The 20,501-nt window shown below is 46.5% G+C and overlaps 1 protein-coding gene and 1 long non-coding RNA gene across 2 annotated transcripts in view; both read left to right on the plus strand.

Moving 5' to 3' along the window:
- The first annotated feature begins 540 nt into the window (after positions 1 to 540).
- LOC148221235 (uncharacterized) lies at positions 541 to 3,982 on the plus strand. The gene is made up of 3 exons (XR_015808411.1): positions 541 to 1,719; positions 2,149 to 2,207; positions 2,606 to 3,982. It is a non-coding gene; the product is annotated as an uncharacterized LOC148221235 (long non-coding RNA).
- A 1,144-nt stretch (positions 3,983 to 5,126) lies between these two features.
- The window catches only part of ACAP3 (ArfGAP with coiled-coil, ankyrin repeat and PH domains 3), a 77,727-nt gene continuing 62,352 nt past the window's right edge, over positions 5,127 to 20,501 (plus strand). Inside the window, exon 1 of the mRNA XM_088178717.1 lies at positions 5,127 to 5,237. Within this exon, the coding sequence (XP_088034843.1) occupies positions 5,191 to 5,237 (47 nt within the window). The 5' untranslated portion in view covers positions 5,127 to 5,190. The remainder of the gene's footprint in view (positions 5,238 to 20,501) is intronic.

Below are 20,501 nucleotides of genomic sequence, written 5' to 3' on the forward strand. Positions count from 1 at the left end.
AGAGCGGGAGCGGGGAGCGGGGACTGGGATGGGGATCGGGGATCGGGGAAAGGGATAGGGATAGGGGTAGGGATGGGGATGGGGAGCGGGATCGGGATCGGGATCGGGAACGGGATCGGGGACCGGGGAGCGGGATAAGGATAGGGATGGGGAGCGGGGAGCGGGGAGCGGGATGGGGGACTGGGATGGGCTCATGGGGACTGGGATAGGGACCGGGGACTGGGATGGGGATCAGGGACCGGGATGGGGACCGGGGACTGGGATGGAGATCGGGGACCGGGATAGGGATCGGGGACCGGGATGGGGTCATGGGCACTGGGATGGGGACCGGGGACCGGGATGGGGACCGGGGACTGGGATGGGGACCGGGGACCGGGATGGGGTCATGGGGACTGGGATGGGGACCGGGGACCGGGATAGGGAGCGGGATGGGGATCGGGGACTGAGATGGGGATCGGGGATCGGGGAGAGGGATGGGGACCGGGATGGGCTCATGAGGACTGGGATAGGGATGGGGATCGGGGACTGGGATGGGATCATGGGGACCGGGGACCGAGATGGGGACCAGGGACTGGGATAGGGACCGGGAACTGGGATAGGGACCGGGAACTGGGATGGGGACCAGGGAGCAGGATAGGGACCGGGATGGGGACTGGGATGGGCTCGTGGGGACTGGGATTGGGGGAACCGGGATGGGGGGAACTGGGATAGGCTCACTGGGAGAGGGATGGGGATCGGGGACCGGGATGGGCTCATAGGGAGCGGGATGGGCTGGAGGGATCCGGGGGTAAACTGATGGGAACTGGGATGGGCTGGGGGGAACAGGGATGGGCTCACAGGGACCGGGATGGGCTGGGGGGAACAGGGATGGGCTCACAGGGACCGGGATGGGCTCACAGGGACCGGGATGGGCTCACAGGGACAGGGATGGGCTGGGGGGAACAGGGATGGGCTCACAGGGACCGGGATGGGCTCACAGGGACCGGGATGGGCTGACTGGAGCAGCCTGGGATGGTGGCAGGTCCCTGTCCGTGGCAGGGGCTGGGAACTGGATGATTTTTCAGGTCCCTTCCAACCCAAATCCTGCCAGCACAGGCGTTCCAGGCAATCCCAATCCATCTAGTTCAGCCTGGAAAGATGTGTAAATGACAGCTGAGGGGAAAAAAACTGCTCCAGGGACAAAAATAAACCAAGATCATGGTAGAACACAAAGGCTGCAGATGTTCTCAATGCCTGTAATCTGTATTTAAAACTCTTTCTAAAACACTGAACTGCAATATCTGGATGGGCAAGAACCTCAAAGCAGCACAAGCAGGCACCCAGCTCATGGGTAAAGCAGAAAAATCCCCCTCATGCAAGTCTGGGATGGGATTTGAATGGCAAAATGCAGCGTTCAGGCCACACAATGGCAGCCAGACTGTTCCAATGAAAGTGATGAATCCCAGCTTTGGAGAGGAAAGGGATTTCTAATCCCTGGCCTTGTGCAGCCATCCCTGCTGGTGATGCCTTAGGATTTTTGCTTTTATATTCATATATTTATAATCCTGCCGTTCTTTGGTGTAGAACTCTGTAAACTCCAGTGTGAGCTGCAGCTTTCCCATTGTGCTCAGACACAACAATCCCCATCACAGGACCCAAGAAATACAAACAAAGATTTTTGCTCTCACTCTTGGCTGTGGCCGACAAATCAAGGTGTGGGTACAAGAGCCTGGTCTAGAGGTGAGTTTTGGCTGTAATTTGGGTACAAAAAGGGCATGAAAAGTCTCATTTCACCTCATTTCATCACTCATGGCTGAGTGGGGGCTCCTTGTGACCTCTGCCATGGATTCTGACACCCTGGGCCTGTTGTTTCATGGCTTTAGTTTAAGCCTATATTACATAGAATTTTCTTTATATGTGGGATTTCCACCTCAGGCCTTTCTCTCACCTCTGGGAACTCAGATGGAAACAAGAACTTGGTCTGGAGATGAATTTTGGCTGTAATTTGGGTACAAAAAGGGCATTAAAATCTCATTTCACCACTCGTGATGTCCTTGTGACATCTGCCATGGATTCGGACACCCTGGGCCTGTTGTTTCGTGGCTTTAGTTTAGATGTTGGATATTCTTGAAACATGGGATTTTTCACTTCAGACAATTTCTCTTTCAGGCAGTTTCCATTTCTCTCACTTCTAGGAACTCAGATGGAAACGAGAGCCTGGTCTGGAGGTGAATTTTGGGTACAAAAATGTCATTAAACATCTCATTTCACCACTCATGATGTCCTTGTGACCTCTGCCATGGATTCTGACACCCTGGGCCTGTTGTTTCATGGCTTTAGTTCGGGCCTATATTACATAGAATTTTCTTTATATGTGGGATTTCCACCTCAGGCCTTTCTCTCACCTCTGGGAACTCAGATGGAAACAAGAACTTGGTCTGGAGATGAATTTTGGCTGTAATTTGGGTACAAAAAGGGCATTAAAATCTCATTTCACCACTCATGATGTCCTTGTGACATCTGCCATGGATTTGGACACCCTGGGCCTGTTGTTTCGTGGCTTTAGTTTAGATGTTGGATATTCTTGAAACATGGGATTTTTCACTTCAGACAATTTCTCTTTCAGGCAGTTTCCATTTCTCTCACTTCTAGGAACTCAGATGGAAACGAGAGCCTGGTCTGGAGGTGAATTTTGGGTACAAAAATGTCATTAAACATCTCATTTCACCACTCATGATGTCCTTGTGACATCTGCCATGGATTTGGACACCCTGGGCCTGTTGTTTCATGGCTTTAGTTCGGGCCTATATTACATAGAATTTTCTTTATATGTGAGATTTCCACCTCAGGCCTTTCTCTCACCTCTGGGAACTCAGATGGAAACAAGAACTTGGTCTGGAGATGAATTTTGGGTACAAAATTATCATTAAAATCTCATTTCATCACTCACGGCTGAGTGAGGGTTCCTTGCCATGGATTCTGACACCCCGGGCCTGTTGTTCCACTCGTGGCTTTAGTTTGGATGTTGGATTTCCTCAAAACATGGGGTTTCCACTCCAAGGCCTTCTGTCAGTTCACAGAGAGTTCACCTAAAACCATCCGTGAGCGCTGTGGTTGCTGCTGTTGTGTCTGTGGGTGCTCGGTGGGTGGAAGATCAGGATTAATTAACCTCATTAAGCCACTCCACATTTTGTTGCCTGTCCTGTGGCAATGCAGTTCAGCTCAGCCACAAACCCAGATGTGCTCCTTGCCCGGGTGCTTCCTGCAGATTTATCCCGTGGCTGCTGCCTATGGAAAATTAAAAATCCACTGCCTATGGAAAATTAAAAATCCACTGCCTATGGAAAATTAAAAACTATGAAAAATTAGCCTATGGACAATTAAAAACTAGATGAAGGAGGGACAGGATTGATGCCAATGCTGCTGCTGCTGGTGGTTATGGAATTACACTGCTGCAATCCTGCCTGGAAATCCTGGAATGGTTTGGATTGGAAAAAGTTTAAATTCAGCTTAAATCAGTTTAAATTCAGCTTTAAATCCTGCTGTGCCAGCAGCAGGGTCACCTTCCACCAGGCCAGTTTGCTCAGCCTGACCTTTAATGCTTCCAGGGATAGGAATATTTCCAGCCAAAGCTCTCTGGGCAATCTTTGACATTGTTTTAACACTCTCATGGTAAAAAAATTCCTCCCTGACACGACCAGGGTTGTCACAATCCACCTGAGCCGGTGTCACAGCCAGCTCAGCCCTGAGCCACGCCTGTCCTGAGCACCTCCTGAGCCATCCTCACCCAAATACGAGGAACAGGCAACATTTTCTCCCTGGAAATGGTGACTGGATATTGCAATGGCTTTGGAATGGCTGCCCAGGAAGTTCAGACAGGGCAGATTCCAATCAGATATTGGAAAATCTGATTTTTTTTTTTTTTTCTGGGATGCCCAGGCTTTGGAATGGCTGCCCAGGGAGGTGATGGGATGGGGTGCTCATCCCTGGAGGTGCCCAAGGGGTGCCTGGTTCTGATTCTGGTTCTGGGTTCTGGTTCTGGTTGCTGCGGTTTTGGGGTGCTGCGGTTTTGGGGGTGCTGAGCTGATCCCAAAGCTCTCTCCAGGATTCCTGAGGATCCCGATTCTGTCATCTCTGGGTCCTTCCCAGCCGGGCAGAACCCACGGATCGGAGCAGAGGGGACACGCCCGGGTCACGAACCCGGGGCAGCCGGGGGGGACCGGGGGGGTCAGAACCGTGTCCGGTGTGCGGGATTTGGGTCAGAACCGTGTCCGGTGTGCGGGATTTGGGTCAGAACCGTGTCCGGTGTTTGGGGTTTGGGTCAGAACCGTGTCCGGTGTTTGGGGTTTGGGTCAGGGCCGTGTCCGGTGTGCGGGGTTTGGGTCAGTTCCGTGTCAGTTCCGTGGCCGTGCCGTGGCCGGTGTACGGCAGCCGGTCCGGTTCTGTGCCGCTGTACGGGCCGCGGACCGGAGCCGTGTCTGGGCCGTACCGGAGCCGTGTCTGGGCCGTACCGGGGGCTGTACCCGGTACTGCGGGAGGCGGGTCCGGTCCGTGTCAGCGCCGTGCCGGTGCTGCGGGCGGCTGGGCCGCTCCCGGTGCTATCCCCGGTTCTGTACCGGTGCCGTGTCAGGGCTGTTCCCGGTTCCGTGCCGGGGAAGGCTGGGCTGTTCCCGGTGCCGTTCCCAGTTCTGTACTGGTATCGTGTCAGGGCCGTTCCCGATGCCGTTCCCCGTGCTGTTCCCGGTGCAAGCCCCGGTGCCAGGAGAGGCTGGGCTATACCCGGAGCCGTTCCCGTTGCCGTTGACGGTGCCGTTCCTGGTGCCGGGGAAGGCTGGGCTGTACCCGGTACCGGGAGAGGAAGGCTGGGCTGTTCCCGGTACCGGGAGAGGAAGGATGGGCTGTTCCCGGTGCCGTTCCCGGTGCCGAGGGAGGCTGGGCCGTTCCCGGTGCCGGTGCCGAGGGAGGCTGGGCTGTTCCCGGTGCCGTTCCCGGTGCCGTTCCCGGTGCCGGTGCCGAGGAAGGCTGGGCTGTAGCCGGTGCCGGTGCCGGTGCCGGGGGAGGCTGGGCCGTTCCCGGTGCCGGTGCCGGTGCCGAGGGAGGCGGGCCGGTGCCGCGGGGGGCGGGCGCTGCCCGTTTCGCTCTCGCTCCGCTCGCAGCCGCCGGGCGATGCGGCGCTTCCTCCGCTGAGCGCAGCGCGGCCGAGCCGGCAGCATGACGGTGGAGTTCGAGGAGTGCATCAAGGACTCGCCCCGGTTCCGGTAAGCGCGGGGCCGCTCCGGGAATGGCTCGGGAAGGACGGCAGGGCCTCGCCGGGCCGAGCTCCGGGCATAGGGACCGGCCCAGCACCCCCCCCCCCCCCCAGCCCGGGCCGGCGGATGGGCTGGGGCCGGGGCCCAGCGCCTTCAGCTCCGGCTGTGCCCGCATCTCGGCTTCCCATTCCCCGCAGCCCTTTCTCCTGTGCCCCCCATCCCTGCCGAACCCCCCATCCCACCCTCCTGAACCCCAAATCCCACCTTACCGAACCCCCCATCCCTCCCTGCCCCTCATCCATCCCGAGCCCCGCATCCCTCCTCCTTCCTGTGCCCCCCATCCCTGCCGTTCCCCCCATGCCACCCTCCCGAGCCCCGCATCCCTCCCTGCCCCTCATCCATCCCCCATCCCTCCCTTCCCCCGCCGCGTTCGGGCGCTTGGCAGATGAAAAATTCGATTTTTGGGGATTTTTGGCTCCGTTGGGAGCGGGGCTGAGCCGGGCGGCGCTGGCTGGACCCGCCCGCAGAGCCGCGGCTCAGGAATACACTCATTTTCCATCCGCGAGGCCGCATTCCCATCTCTTGGAGGATGGATTTTTTTTTTATTTTTTTTTTAGCGGTCTAGAAGGAATCTGGGCTGTGACAACAAAGGCTCCGGCTTGGCTGTGCTCACATCCACATCAGGCGGCTGATGCAGAAATGCAGAAATGCAGAAATGCAGAAATGCAGAAATGCAGAAACAATACATGCAGAAATCATAAACGCAGAAACAATAAATGCAGAAATAAATGCAGAAATGGCCGGGGGTGCTGGCTGGGGATGGATCAGCCGGGCTCGGGGCGCTGATGCTCCATTGTGCCCGGAGCATCCCGGCCGTGTGTCCGCCTGGGCTCGGCTGCGGAGCTCCCCGAGGGAGCGATCCCCGCCGCCCCAGCGCTTTCTGCAGCACAGAAACGCAGACAAAAGGCGGCAGGAGCTGCTCTGTGTGCAGGGGAAGGCGCTCTGCGCTTCCTGCTGATATTTCGTGGTGTTTCTTCCCGGAATCTTTTTGTTTGTTTAAAAAAAAAAAAAAATAATAACGCCGAAAAACCAGGTTGTGTTTTGTTAAAAGACGGTTTTCGTTCATAATGATTGTTTCTTGGGGCTCGGGCTCCGTGCGGAAAGGTTTTGGTGGTCGGTGCTGGAGGCAGCGCTGGGGAATTGGCGTTTTGTGGTTGTGGAGAGCTGGAGGTGACACCGGGGCCAGGGCACCTCCGGGATTGCTGCGGCTGCGCGTGGTTTATGGGGAATTGTGCAGGAATTGCCGGCGCTGGCAGTGATGGGGGAGATTTATTGGGAATTGTGCAGGAATTGCCGGCGCTGGCAGGTCATGGGCAGTGTCAGGTGTGATTTTTATTGGGAATTCTGCAGGAATTCCCGGTGCTGGCAGTGATGGGTGAGATTTTTATTGGGAATTGTGCAGGAATTGCCGGTGCTGGCAGTGATGGGCAGTGCCAGGTGTGATTTTTATTGGGAATTCTGCAGGAATTCCCGGTGCTGGCAGTGATGGGTGAGATTTTTATTGGGAATTGTGCAGGAATTGCCGGTGCTGGCAGTGATGGGCAGTGCCGGGTGAGATTTTTATTGGGAATTCTGCAGGAATTCCCGGTGCTGGCAGTGATGGGCAGTGCCGGGTGTGATTTATTGGGAATTGTGCAGGAATTGCCGGTGCTGGCAGTGTCGGGTGAGATTTTTATTGGGAATTGTGCAGGAATTGCCGGTGCTGGCAGTGATGGGCAGTGTCAGGTGAGATGACAGCTTTGGCACATCCAGGCTGCTGCTGGAATCGTGGTTTCCATCAGGGAAAAGTGACGTAGGAAACCTCTGCTTTCCACCGGATTAAACATCTGAGAATTAACAATCGCCTCCAACTCCGTGTCAAATCCCTCCTCACTGCTTCCCACCTTATCAATCCCAGCTCCTACAAAGAAAATTATCTTTCATTTTTTTCTTTTTTATGCTTTAATCCTCTGCTCGCTTAGCATCAATTAGGAATTACCCACTTTTTTCCCCCCTTTATTTTATTTTATTTTATTATTTTTTTTTTGGCCTGTCATTCCATCCCATTGTGCTGCAGAGCATGTGAACTGCTCGGTGGCACCGAGCCAGAGCTGTGACTTCACTGTCCAGATGTCTCGTCCCACATGGCAGTGACCCTTTTCCTGGTGACGTCAGCATTGATGGATGTGTTTATTTATTTATTTTGTGCTCTCTCTGTGTGTGTGTGTGTGGGCTCGGGGCCAGGTTTCTTAGCATGCAGGCAACATCATTCTGCTCTGTCTGCTCCATCCACAAAAACAAAACAGCTCTCAGAGCACTCTCTTGGACCTTTATCAAAAGCCACTTATTTAAGCCTGGAATTATGAACTATTTCCCCCCTGGCCAGACACAGTCTGCCTGTTAGAGGGAGAACAAGAGATTAGGCTGGAAACGAGCTTGGGTATTTCAGGAGGGCTGGAATATGTGCAGCAGGGGAACACTGAAACTGTGAACACCTCAAATATTGGGAAATCCTGATATGGGGAGGAAAAAGAAGAAACAAGTGGAATTATTCTGATTTTACAGCTCAAATATTGGGAAATCTTGATATTGGGAGGAAAAAGAAGAAACAAGTGGAATTATTCTGATTTTACACTTCAAATATTGGGAAATCCTGATATTAGGGGGAAAAAGAACTAAGTGGAATTATTCTGATTTTACACTTCAAATATTGGGAAATCCTGATATTGGGAGGAAAAAGAAGAGCCAGGTTGAATTATTGAGATTTTACACCTCAAATATTGGGAAATCCTGAAATTAAGAGGAAAAAGAAGAACCAAGTGGAATTATTCAGATTTTACACCTCAGATATTGAGAAATCCTGAAATTAAGAGGAAAAAGAAGAGCCAAGCTGAATTATTCTGATTTTACACCTCAAATATTGGGAAATCCTGATATTAGGAGGAAAAAGAAGACCCAAGTGGAATTATTCTGATTTTACAGCTCAAATACTGAGAAATCCTGAAATTAAGAGGAAAAAGAAGAAGCAAGCAGAATTATTCAGATTTTACACCTCAAATACTGAGAAATCCTGATATTGGGAGGAAAAAGAAGAACCAAGTGGAATTATTCTGATTTTACACCTCAACTACTGGGAAATCCTGATATTAGGAGGAAAAAGAAGAACTAAGTGGAATTATTGAGATTTTACACCTCAACTACTGGGAAATCCTGATATTAGGAGGAAAAATAAGAACTAAGTTGAATTATTCAGATTTTACACCTCAAATATTGAGAAATCCTGATATTAGAAGGAAAAATAAGAACTAAGTTGAATTATTAAGATTTTACACCTCAAATACTGAGAAATCCTGATATTGGGAGGAAAAAGAAGAACCAAGCAGAATTATTCTGATTTTACAGCTCAAATATTGGGAAATCCTGATATTGGGAGGAAAAAGAAGAGCCAGGTTGAATTATTCTGATTTTACAGCTCAAATATTGGGAAATCCTGACCTTAGGAGGAAAAAGAAGAGCCAAGCTGAATGATTCAGGCTTTCTCAAAGGCTGCAGGGTTCAGCCTCTTCCTGTATTTCCTTTCCTTCCAAGTCTTTAATTAGTTCTTTTGTTGGGATTATTTGTTAGGAATGCAAGAGAATCTTTGGATGTGTGTAAAGGGATGGGACTTTTCCCACAGAAAATGGCACGTCCCTGAAATATTACAGCTCTAAAGAAGTAAAAGATACAAATTTGGAGAGAATTAGAGATGAAAATGAGACTCGGCAAAAATTGAAGGGTTTTTTTTTGCCATAGGAAACTTTATGGAAGAGGCAAAAATTTAATTGAGTGTAGGAATCACTTTTGTTTTTCCTGCTGCACCCACAGAGCACTTCCCAGAGAAAATTTGTTTTTTGGTTTATTCTCCTCCACGGAGAGCCTTTGAAACAATTAAATTTTCTTCTGTTTGCCACACACAGGGAGAGGGGAAAAAAAGAGGGGAAAAAAAAAACCTCCCTCAAAAAAAAAAAAAAAAAAAAATTTTACCCAGGATGAACAAACACCAGATTAAACATCTGATAATTAACAATGAACTCCGTGTCAAATCCATCCTCACTGCTTCCCACCTTATCAATCCCCAGTTCCTACAAAGAAAAAAAAAATTTTTTTTTTTTTTTTTAATGTTTTAAATTCCGTGATTTGAATGTGTCTCACCTCCAGCCTGGCAGGTAAAGCTGATTTCTTGTAGAGGCGTGCCTGCAATTCCAGTAAACATTTTAATCACCTGGCAGGACCTGTTCTTGCACATCTTGAGTGCAGCCCCAGCAGATAACGTGGCTTTTATCTCCCACGAGGACTTTTGGGGAATCTAGGAACACCTTTTTGCCTCGTCCCACTCTGCCAGGGAAGCTGGAATGCTGTTAAAAAAAAAAAATTAAAAAAAAAATTAAAAAAAAAAAAAAAAAAAAAAAAAAAAAAAAAAAGACTCATTGCTGTGCTGATCCTTTAAGGAACAGCTTAAATAAATAAATCTGATCATTTCGGGGTTTAAGGTCCCTTGGCACCCAAAGCATTTTGTGATTCCTTGATTAATTATTTAAAAAAAAAAAAAAAATGAAGTTGTTCTGTCCAGCCTTGAAAATTTCCAGGGATGGAGGAGCCTGGGAATGCCCAAACTCAGGATGATGGGGCTGGGATAGTGGAAAGTGATCCTGGAGGATTTTTGAGATCCAAATTTGAAATTTTTCGAGGATGGAGGAGCCTGGAAGTGTCCAAAGCCAGGATGATGGAGCTTGGAGCAAGCTGGGATAGTGGGAAGGGATCCTGGAGGATTTTTGAGGTCTAAATTTGAAAATTTCGGTTCAATCTTGAAAATTTCCAGGGATGGAGGAGCCTGGGAATGCCCAAAGCCAGGATGATGGGATTGGGATAGTGGGAAGCGATCCTGGAGGATTTTTGAGATCCAAATTTGAAAATTTCGGTTCAATCTTGAAAATTTCCAGGGATGGAGGAGCCTGGGAATGCCCAAAGAAAGGAGGATGGGGCTGAGATAGTGGGAAGGGATCCTGGAGGATTTTTGAGGTTCAATCTTGAAAATTTTGGTTCAATCTTGAAAATTTCGGTTCAATCTTGAAAATTTCCAGGGATGGAGGAGCCTGGGAATGCCCAAACTCAGAATGATGGGATTTGGATAGTGTGAGGGGATCCTGGAGGATTTTTTGAGGTTCTGTGGCTCTCATGGCTGGAAATGCACTCCAGGAACATTCCCAGGGGAATAAGGGAATAAGTGACAGAGGCTGGGCCTGGCTGCAGCTCCGAAAATTTAAAAAAAAAATAATAAAAAAAAAAATCAAATTACTCTGGGGGAAGTCCCCAAAGGGTGGGAGCCCAGGCTGGGTTTCCATTGGTCTAATTGTTGTTATTAATGACGCTGATTAATCAGCTCTGCCGGGAGCCCTGGGCATGGATGAGCCAGAGCTGCTGGAATCTTCTCCCTGGGATGGGTGAAATATCCCTGCCTGGACATCCGTGCTGCTGAGCACGAGCCCCTGTCCCAAAATTCGGGAGGGGAACGTCCCCAAAATGAAATCTGAAAAGTCGGATTTTCAGCGGCAGCCTCTGTCCTGGTTGGGTTGGGAGAAAATCTTGGAGAAAAGCAGGAAAAAAATTTGTTTATTTCGCAGGCAAAGCGTTCACAAACATGAAAAAAAAAAATATTAAAAAAAAAAAAAAAAAGATGGTAAATTCAGAGAGTCGGGATTTGGGATGGAGGCCCCCGTGAATTCAGACATTCCCAGGATTTCCTGGAGCAGAGATTTTCCTCAGGCACTGAGCCAGGGACGTTTGTCTGCTCCTGGCTGGGAAAGGGGCAGGGATGTCATTCCAGCTCCAGGAAAAGAGACACGGAATTCAAAAAGTCTCTTTGCCAGAGGAAAGGGAAGTGGAAAAACGAGGATGTTTGGGAGATATTTTCTAGCTCTGGCTGGGGTGTTTCAAACAGAGCAGGAAGAATTAAAGCCCTGAGTCAAACTGATGTGGCTGAGTCTGATAAGAGCTGGAATTAGAGGAGTTTAAAGCCAGCAGAACCGGTCTGGGTGAATGTGTCAGCAAAGAAAAAAAATTAAAAAATTCAGTGTGATGTGTCCAGCTGACCCTGAACGCCATCCCCAGGCAGGCTGGGGGCAGCCAAAATGATGAATTTGCTACTTAAAAGCGAATTTAAATCACAGCACGGCCAGAGGAAGGGTTTGTTCATGCGTGGGGCTAAATCAGAGTAACAAACGGATTTTGGCATCGGGCTGAAATCGGGTTTTGTTGCACGAGGCTCCTTCTGGAAGGAGGGTCCCCAATATTGGGGACAGGAGACCCACACAGAGCCTGGATTAACCCTAAAGAGCCCAGCTCCTGCTCCAGCACAGAGGGAGGAGAAATGATCATAAAAACAGCCTGAAATTACCTGGGCCCAGCCTAATACCTGTCTTTATTTCTCAGCTCTCTATTCCTTATCTCTCTATTCCTTATCTCTCTATTCCTTATCTCTTTATTTCTCATCTCTCTATTCGTTATCTCTTTATTTCTCATCTCTCTGTTATCTCCTCATCTCTTGTAAAGTCAGCGAGGCTGAGGCAGGGAGGGGTGACAAGAGCAGAAATGTCACCCTGCAGTTGTTCCCTGCCGTGGTACCAGCCCCATCCTTCCACACCCCAAAAACCTCCCTCTGGAGACCCCAAAAAATCTCCCTCTGGAGACCCCAAAAATCTCCCTCTGGAGACCCCAAATATCTCCCTGTGGAGACCCCAAAAATCTCAGTGTGAATTTTACCCCATGGAATGAAGATTTATTCCCTGTCCTGGTTTCCAGTCCCCATCCTGTCCATCCATCCCCTAAATTTCCATGTGTGAAGACCCCAAATATCTCAGTTTGAATCTTTCCCCATGGAATGAGGATTTATTCCCTCTCCTGGTTTCCAGTCTCCATCCTGCCCATCCATCCCTCAAATATCCCTGTGTGAAGACCCCAAATATTTCCATATGAAGTTTTCCCCACGGAATAAGAATTTATTCCCTCTCCTGTTTTTTTCTCCCATCCTGTCCATCCATCCCTCAAATATTTCTGTGGGAATCTTTCCCCACAGAATAAGGATTTATTCCATCTCCTGCTTTTTTGTCCCCATCCTGTCCATCCATCCCCCAAATATCTCTTAAATATCAAATATCAAATCTCTTAACCATTAAACCTTAAATATCTTTATGTGATGCTGGTGGAGCCTGGAGAGCCCAGAGGCACCCGGTGCCTGCTGAAATTCCCTTTTCTTCATTCCTTTATTCCATTTTCCTTAATCTTGGAGATAGAAAATGGTAGAAAAGTTGGAAAATGTATGATAATGAATATGCAAGGGGCTGATGAATTTAAAAAGTGTCTCCAAAACAGAGGAGGAGCTCTTAGCTGAACACAACTTTTGCTTTATTATTTATCCCTTATTGTCTTTTATCCAACTTTTTAAAATTACACCCAAAAAATAAACCTCATTTTTCACACTGTGGATCCCTTTCCCAGCAATTCCTGGCTCTGGGAATCATCCTGGGATGCAAAAGCTGCTCGGAGTGAGGAGGATGAGGCTGAAGGCTCCAGTTTGGTGTCAAGGCACAGCTGAAGGCTGGAAAGTTTTGTGTGTCCTGGATGATTTAGGGCAGGAATTCCGGGAGCTGTAACCAGGAATAACGGGATCAGGGTTGGTTAAACACATCCAAGGATTTTGTGGATCAGTTTTCCAGCAATTCCTGGCTCCTGGGGCACATCCTGGGGTGTAGAAGCTGCTCAGAGTGAGGAGGATGAGGCTGAAGGCTCCAGAGTGGAGTCAGGGAACAGCTGAAGGCTGGAAAGTTTTGTGTGTCCTGGATGATTTAGGGCAGGAATTCCGGGAGCTGTAACCAGGAATAACGGGATCAGTGTTGGTTAAACACACTCGGGGATTTTGTGGATCAGTTTTCCATCAATTCCTGGCTCCTGGGAATCATCCTGGGGTGTAAAAGCTGCTCAGAGTGAGGAGGATGAGGCTGAAGGCTCCAGTTTGGTGTCAGGGCACAGCTGAAGGCTGGAAAGGGTTTGTGTGTCCTGGATGATTTAGGGGCAAAATCTGGGAGCTGTAACCAGAAATAACGGGATCAGTGTTGGTTAAACACACTCAGGGATTTTGTGGATCCCTTTCCCAGCAATTCCTGGCTCATTGGACTCATCCTGGGGTGTAAAAGCTGCTCAGAGTGAGGAGGATGAGGCTGAAGGCTCCAGAGTGGAGTCAGGGCACAGCTGAAGGCTGGAAAGTTTTTGTGTCCTGGATGATTTAGGGCAGGAATTCCGGGAGCTGTAACCAGGAATAACGGGATCAGGGTTGGTTAAACACATCCAAGGATTTTGTGGATCAGTTTTCCAGCAATTCCTGGCTCTGGGAATCATCCTGGGGTGTAGAAGCTGCTCAGAGTGAGGAGGATGAGGCTGAAGGCTCCAGAGTGGAGTCAGGGCACAGCTGAAGGCTGGAAAGTTTTGTGTGTCCTGGATTATTTTGGGCAGAAATCTGGGAGCTGTAACCAGGAATAACGGGATCAGGGGCACTGAAAATTGTATTGTATTTCCAGAGTTGGTTAAACACACTCAGGAATTTTGTGGGTCCCTTTCCCAGCAATTCCTGGCTCCTGGGACTCATCCTGGGGTGTAGAAGCTGCTCGGAGTGAGGAGGATGAGGCTGAAGGCTCCAGTTTGGTTTCAGGGTTTAGCAGGGCACAGCTGAAGGGTGGAAAGTTTTTGTGTCCTGGCTGATTTGGGGCAGGAATTCCGGGAGCTGTAACCGGAGCTGCGGGAGCGTTTTCGGGGCTGGCTGCAGCTGTCCCCGAGCGTGTCCGCACACCCCGCGCTCCCCACCCCCGCTGCCTGAATTAAATCACAAAATCATTTCCATTCCTGAGCACAAAACCAACCTGGGACCGAGCTGGGAAGGTCCTGAAGCGCTGTTGTGGAAAAAGGAATAAAAGTTTGAACTCTGCTGCTCTGAAACAGCGCTGGCCCCTTTAAAAACTGATTTCATAACTATGAAATTTTAGCCACAGCAGGATTTTTTTTTTTAATTTTTTATTTTTTTTTTTTCAGCAGCAGCAGCGGGAAGGCCACAGAACCAAGAGTTTTTCTGGCTTTGCTTAAAAACCAAGCCAGGCTGGGTGAGCTTGGTTATTTGGGATAAAGAAAAGAGCCCTTGGAAGGGACCTGCAGTTGAATTTCGAGGACAAAATGTTTTCCTCTGGGGTTTGAGGGTTTTTTGTTGTTTTTTTTTTTTTTTCTCCTCTCTCTCAAGGGCTGGGTTGTGATTCCAGGCGTTTTCTGAGTGCAGCTTCCCAAGTGTTTGTTCCACACTCGGGATTTGTTGGTTCCTAGCTAAGGTAAAGCTTTGTTCCAAAAACTGAGGGTGGAGGAGAGGGAAGTGATGAAAAATCAGATTATGTTCCTGCAGGAAAGGGAACCAGGAGCAGGATTTGTTCCCTCTTGCACGGGGAAAGGAAGGAGGAAATAGGGCCAGCGTGGAAAAATGAGATATTTATTTATTTATTTATTTATTTTTTTTACTTTTCAGCAGCTTTGTGATTGCTTTCCCCTTTTTTATGGAGCTGCAGAGTTAAAATTTTGGGAAGGGCAAGAATTGGAGGGGCAGAATTCCCTGCCTGGAGGGTGTTGGAGCAATGGGATTTGTGTTCCTTAATCCCAGGTTTTGGATTATATTATCAAAAACCAAGTTTTGATCTAGAAAAGAATCACTGAGGCAGTTTTATTGGGTAACGAGAAGGCAAAGAGCAAAGTGAATTGGAAGGGAATTTTATAAACCCACCTCAAATAAAATTTTAGCAAACAAAAAGATTTTCAGAGATGTTGGGAAGGATGAGGATTGGGCAGGAATGTGTCACAGATGTGAGTGTGGAACTCATCTTTGGATGGGGAATTTGAAGAAAGAATAGAAATGATAACAAGTTTTGATAAAGAAGAAAAAAATCGCTGAGCCAGTTTTATTGGGTAACTAAGAAAGCAAAGGGGAAAATGAGTTGGAAGGGATTTTATGACTTAAAGCAAAGGATAAATCCACCTCAATCAAAAGATGTTTTTACCAAGCAAAAAGATTTTCACAGGCAAACAAAAACGCCAATGTTGCAAGTAAAAAAAAAAAAAAAAACTCAAAATTTTTCACTGCAAAAAAATTGAAAAAACCAACTTCTGTCTTAAACTGTGACACACTGACTTGTTGTGATTGGAAAATAAAAACAGGAATATGGAGATGTCAGCAGTCATGATTGGCTGTAGGGAACAGTCAAAGCATTGATTGGTTCCATGTTTGAAGATGCTCTGCAATGAAAAGGAAATAATGGAACCAGAGCTGGAGTTGGCTTCAGACAAACCCACAGCAGGGGCTGGAAAAATAATAAATACATTGCTGCATCATTTGGACACAATAAACAGCATTTTAAATAATAAATACATTGCTGCATCATTTGGATACCATAAACAGCATTTAAAATAATAAATACATTGCTGCATCATTTGGACACAATAAACAGCATTTTAAATAATAAATACATTGCTGCATCATTTGGATACAATAAACAGCATTTTAAATAATAAATTAATTGCTGCATCATTTGGACACAATAAACAGAATTTAAAATAATAAATACATTGCTGGATCAGTTGGACACTATAGACAGAATTTTAATTAATAAATAAATTGCTGGATCAGTTGGACACAATAGACAGAATTTTAATTGATAAATAAAATGCTGGATCAATTGGACACAATAGACAGAATTTTAAAGAGCTGCCTGGAGCCCCCATCCCTCGTTTTTAGCTCTTACCCCCTGAAAATTGAGGAATCAGGAAAATTGAGCAGGCAGGGATGGGATGGGATGGGATGGGATGGGATGGGATGGGATGGGATGGGATGGGATGGGATGGGATGGGATGGGATGGGATGGAGCAAAGAGCCCCAGTCCCAGCAGGGTGGGAATCAGCAGGAATTTCTCCATGGGAAGGTTTTGGGTTTTTTTTTTTTTCTTGGTGCTGTTCATTAGATGTGGGGTGAGTTCAGGGCCAAAAAAAAAAAAAAAAAAAGAAAAGATCTGTAAATGAGAATTGTGGATCTGTAAATGAGAATTGTGGATCTGTAAATGAGAATTGTGTGGATCTGTAAATGAGAATTGTGGATCTGTAAATGAGAATTGTGGATCTGGAAATGAGAATTGTGTGAATCTGGAAATGAGAATTGTGTGGATCTGTAAATGAGAATTGTGAGTCTGCAAATGAGAATTGTGTGGATCTGTAAATGAGAATTGTGGATCTGTAAATGGGAATTGTGTGAATCTGTAAATGAGAATTGTGTGGATCTGTAAATGAGAATTGTGTGGATCTGTAAATGAGAATTGTGAATCTGCAAATGAGAATTGTGGATCTGTAAATGGGAATTGTGTGGATCTGTAAATGAGAATTGTGTGGATCTGTAAATGAGAATTGTGGATCTGTAAATGAGAATTGTGGATCTGTAAATGAGAATTGTGTGGATCTGTAAATGAGAATTGTGAATCTGTAAATGAGAATTGTGGATCTGTAAATGAGAATTGTGGATCTGTAAATGAGGAGAACTGTGACAGTGTGAGCTGGGAGTTAGGCAGAGCTTAGAACAGGTTTTAGAGTTTAGAGTAGAGTTTAGAGATTCAGAGTTTTAGAGTTTAGAGTTAGAGTTTAGAGTTAAGAATTTTAGAGTTTAGAGTTAAAAGTTTGGAGTTTTAGAGTTTAGAGTTGGAGTTTAGAGTTTAGAGTTTGGACTTTTAGAATTTAGAGTTTTAGAGTTTAGAGTTAAGAGTTTAGAGATTTTTTTTGTGGAGAGAACACCATAGTGATTTTTTTTTTTTTTTTTTTTTTTTTTGGAGAGAACACCAAAATGACATTTTTATTAATTTTTTTCGTGCAGGGACATCCTGCCTTTATTCCCAGCCTGGAACCCGAGCCAGGGGGTTGGGAACAAGGGGAGCTCCTGGTGTGGCACTGACTGATGGGGAGATAAAGCTGGGAAATGTGGGATGGGAAAACAAAACTCAGGAAACAAAACCTGGGACCAGTTTGGGAAGCTCCAGGCTGGGATTTGAGTGGGGCACGTCCAGGATCAGGGTTAATTTATTTTATTTATTTTATCTTATTTATTTTATTTATTTTATTTATTTTATTTAATTTCTTTTGGATTTTTTTCATCTCTGCTCCCCCATCCCCCTGAGCCCTCACCTGCACTGAGGGGGTGCAGAAATGAGTGGGGAAAGCCAGGAAATCTGGGAATGCAGGATTGGAACTGAAAACTCATCCAGGAAATCTGGGAATGCAGGATTGGAACTGAAAACTCATCCTGGAAATCTGGGAATGCAGGATTGGAGCTGAAAACTCATCCAGGAAATCTGGGAATGCAGGATTGGAACTGAAAACTCAGCCTGGAAATCTGGGAATGCAGGATTGGAACTGAAAACTCAGCCTGGAAATTTGGGAATGCAGGATTGGAACTGAGAACTCAGCCTGGAAATCTGGGAATGCAGGATTGGAACTGAAAACTCAGCCTGGAAATTTGGGAATGCAGGATTGGAGCTGAAAACTCAGCCAGGAAATTTGGGAATGCAGGATTGGAACTGAAAACTCATCCTGGAAATCTGGGAATGCAGGATTGGAGCTGAAAACTCAGCCTGGAAATCTGGGAATGCAGGATTGGAACTGAAAACTCATCCAGGAAATCTGGGAATGCAGGATTGGAGCTGAAAACTCAGCCTGGAAATCTGGGAATGCAGGATTGGAGCTGAATCCAGCCTGGAAATCTGGAATTTTGGGCCTCCTCGTGTCCTGGGCCTGGTGCTGGGTTTCTTTTCCTGTGCTCAGTGCTGACAAGGCCGGCTTTGTTCTGCTTCACTCACACAGAGGATGCTTTAATTTATTTCACAGAGGATGCTTTAATTTATTTCACAGGGGATGCTTTAATTTATTTCACAGAGGATGCTTTAATTTATTTCACTCCCAGCCCCAATCCCTGTTTCCTGCCTGATGATTCCCTCTCTTCCCTCAACAATTTGGCTTTTTTTTTTTTTTTTTTTTTGGTTGGTTTGGGGGGGGTTTTTTGTATTTTTTGGTGTTTTTTTTTCCTGTGAGTTTGGGCACGCAGGGATGCTCACCCTGCACAGGTGATGGAGGAATCTGCAAAATCCCAAAAACGGCCTTTCCCAAAACCTGCATCCTTCAGGCTCTCCTTTTTCACCTGGGGATTAATTCCACATTCCCTCGGCAGAGGTGTCAGGCCTGGAAAAACGGAACTGCCCCTTTGAGAGGAATAAATAAAAATAAAGCACCAGCAGTTCTAGGATTTTTATTCATTTCCCCGTTTTAGGAAAGAGTTGTGGCACTGGGGAAAAAAAAAAAAAATTAAAAATTCCCAGTTTGGTGGCTCTGGGTCACAGCAAAACCAACTTGGCAGCTGTGGGAGGGTCCCGGGTTTGTCACTTTGTCACCCCAGGGCACTCGGGGCTGAGTTTGGCAGGGCACGACACAGGAAAAGCCTTTTCAGCCCCAAACAAAGGCAGCCCAGAGCCCGGAGAGCTCCAGCTCCGGCAGGGCAGGGAGAGGAAAAAAAAAAGAGAAAAAAAAAAATAAATAAATAAAATAAAAGGAAGAAAAAGCGTTTAGTGCTGAAAGAGATCCCCGGTGGGGGAAATCTCAACAAAAAGCTGCTCCAGCCCCCTGGGGCCACCGGGGTCACTTGGGGAGAAGACAGAACTGTCTGAGCCAAGGGTTTCATTTAGGGGTTTATTTGAATTTTTTTTTTTTAATTCTAAATCCATTTTGCTCGTCAAAGCGAGCAAAGAAATGTGGCACAGGATGAGCCTTTCTGCAGCTCAGGAAAAGAAACATCCCTGTGCTGGGGGCAGTGGCCAGCCAGGCTTGGGGCACGGGGAGATGTGGTGCTGAAACCTCCTGAAAACCTGCTAAATTAAACCCTAAAATATCCTAAAAACCTGCTAAATCAAACCCTAAAACCTCCTGAAAACCTGCTAAATTAAACCCTAAAATATCCTAAAAACCTGCTAAATCAAACCCTAAAACCTCCTGAAAACCTGCTAAATTAAACCCTAAAACCTCCTGAAACCCTGCTAAATTAAACCCTAAAATATCCTAAAAACCTGCTAAATTAAACCCTAAAATATCCTGAAAACCTGCTAAATTAAACCCTAAAACATCCTAAAAACCTGCTAAATTAAACCCTAAAACCTCCTGAAACCCTGCTAAATTAAACCCTAAAACCTCCTGAAACCCTGCTAAATTAAACCCTAAAATATCCTGAAAACCTGCTAAATTAAACTCTAAAATCCCCCCAAAACCTGCTAAATTAAACCCAAAAATATCCTGTTAAAATCAAACCCTAAAATCTCCTGCTCAAATCAAATCTTGCTAAAATCAAGTGTTAAAATCAAATCCTGCTAAAATCAAATCCTAAAATCTCCTGTTAAAATCAGCTCCTGCTAAAATAAAAAAAAAAAACACCAAAAACCCAAAAAAAAACCCAAATAAAAAAATAATAAAAAAACAAAACAAAACAAAAAAAAACCCCCAAAAACCAAAATAACCCAAACAAAAAAATAATTTAAAAAAACAAACAAACAAAAAAACACAAAAAACCCCCCAGCAGGACCAACAGCTCTTTATTAACATTCAACACTAAAATAAAAATAAAATCAAATCTTTATCCCAAGGACAGGGAGATTTTAATGCTGAATTCAATCCCCTCCACATTCCTTAGCTCACAGGAGGGGCAGAAAATAAATTATTCTCATGAATAAATTAGTAATAAATCAGTAATAAATTATTCTACATAAAAGAAGAGAGGAAAAAGAAGAGACAAGAGGGAAAATAAGAGAAAAGCAGAAAAAAATAAGAGAAAAAGTGAGAGGATTTCCCTGCATTCCCTTCCCAAATTCTCTTTTTCCAGGTGAGCTGGACGTTGTTTAATTTTAATTTCAATTTTTAATTTTGATTATCCCGAATTCCCCCCCCCTCACCCTCTCACCTGTGGCTGAACTCCTCCCCTGGGCCATTCCCGGGAGGAAAAAATCCATGGAATTCAGCATGGAGGGATGGGGTTACCATGGAAACCGTCACCATGAAACTGTCACTATGGAAACTGTCACGGGAAACTGTCACCATGGA

Source organism: Sturnus vulgaris, chromosome 25 (genome assembly GCF_052056855.1).
Source record: "Sturnus vulgaris isolate bStuVul1 chromosome 25, bStuVul1.hap1, whole genome shotgun sequence".
Classification (NCBI taxonomy): Eukaryota; Metazoa; Chordata; class Aves; order Passeriformes; family Sturnidae; genus Sturnus; species Sturnus vulgaris.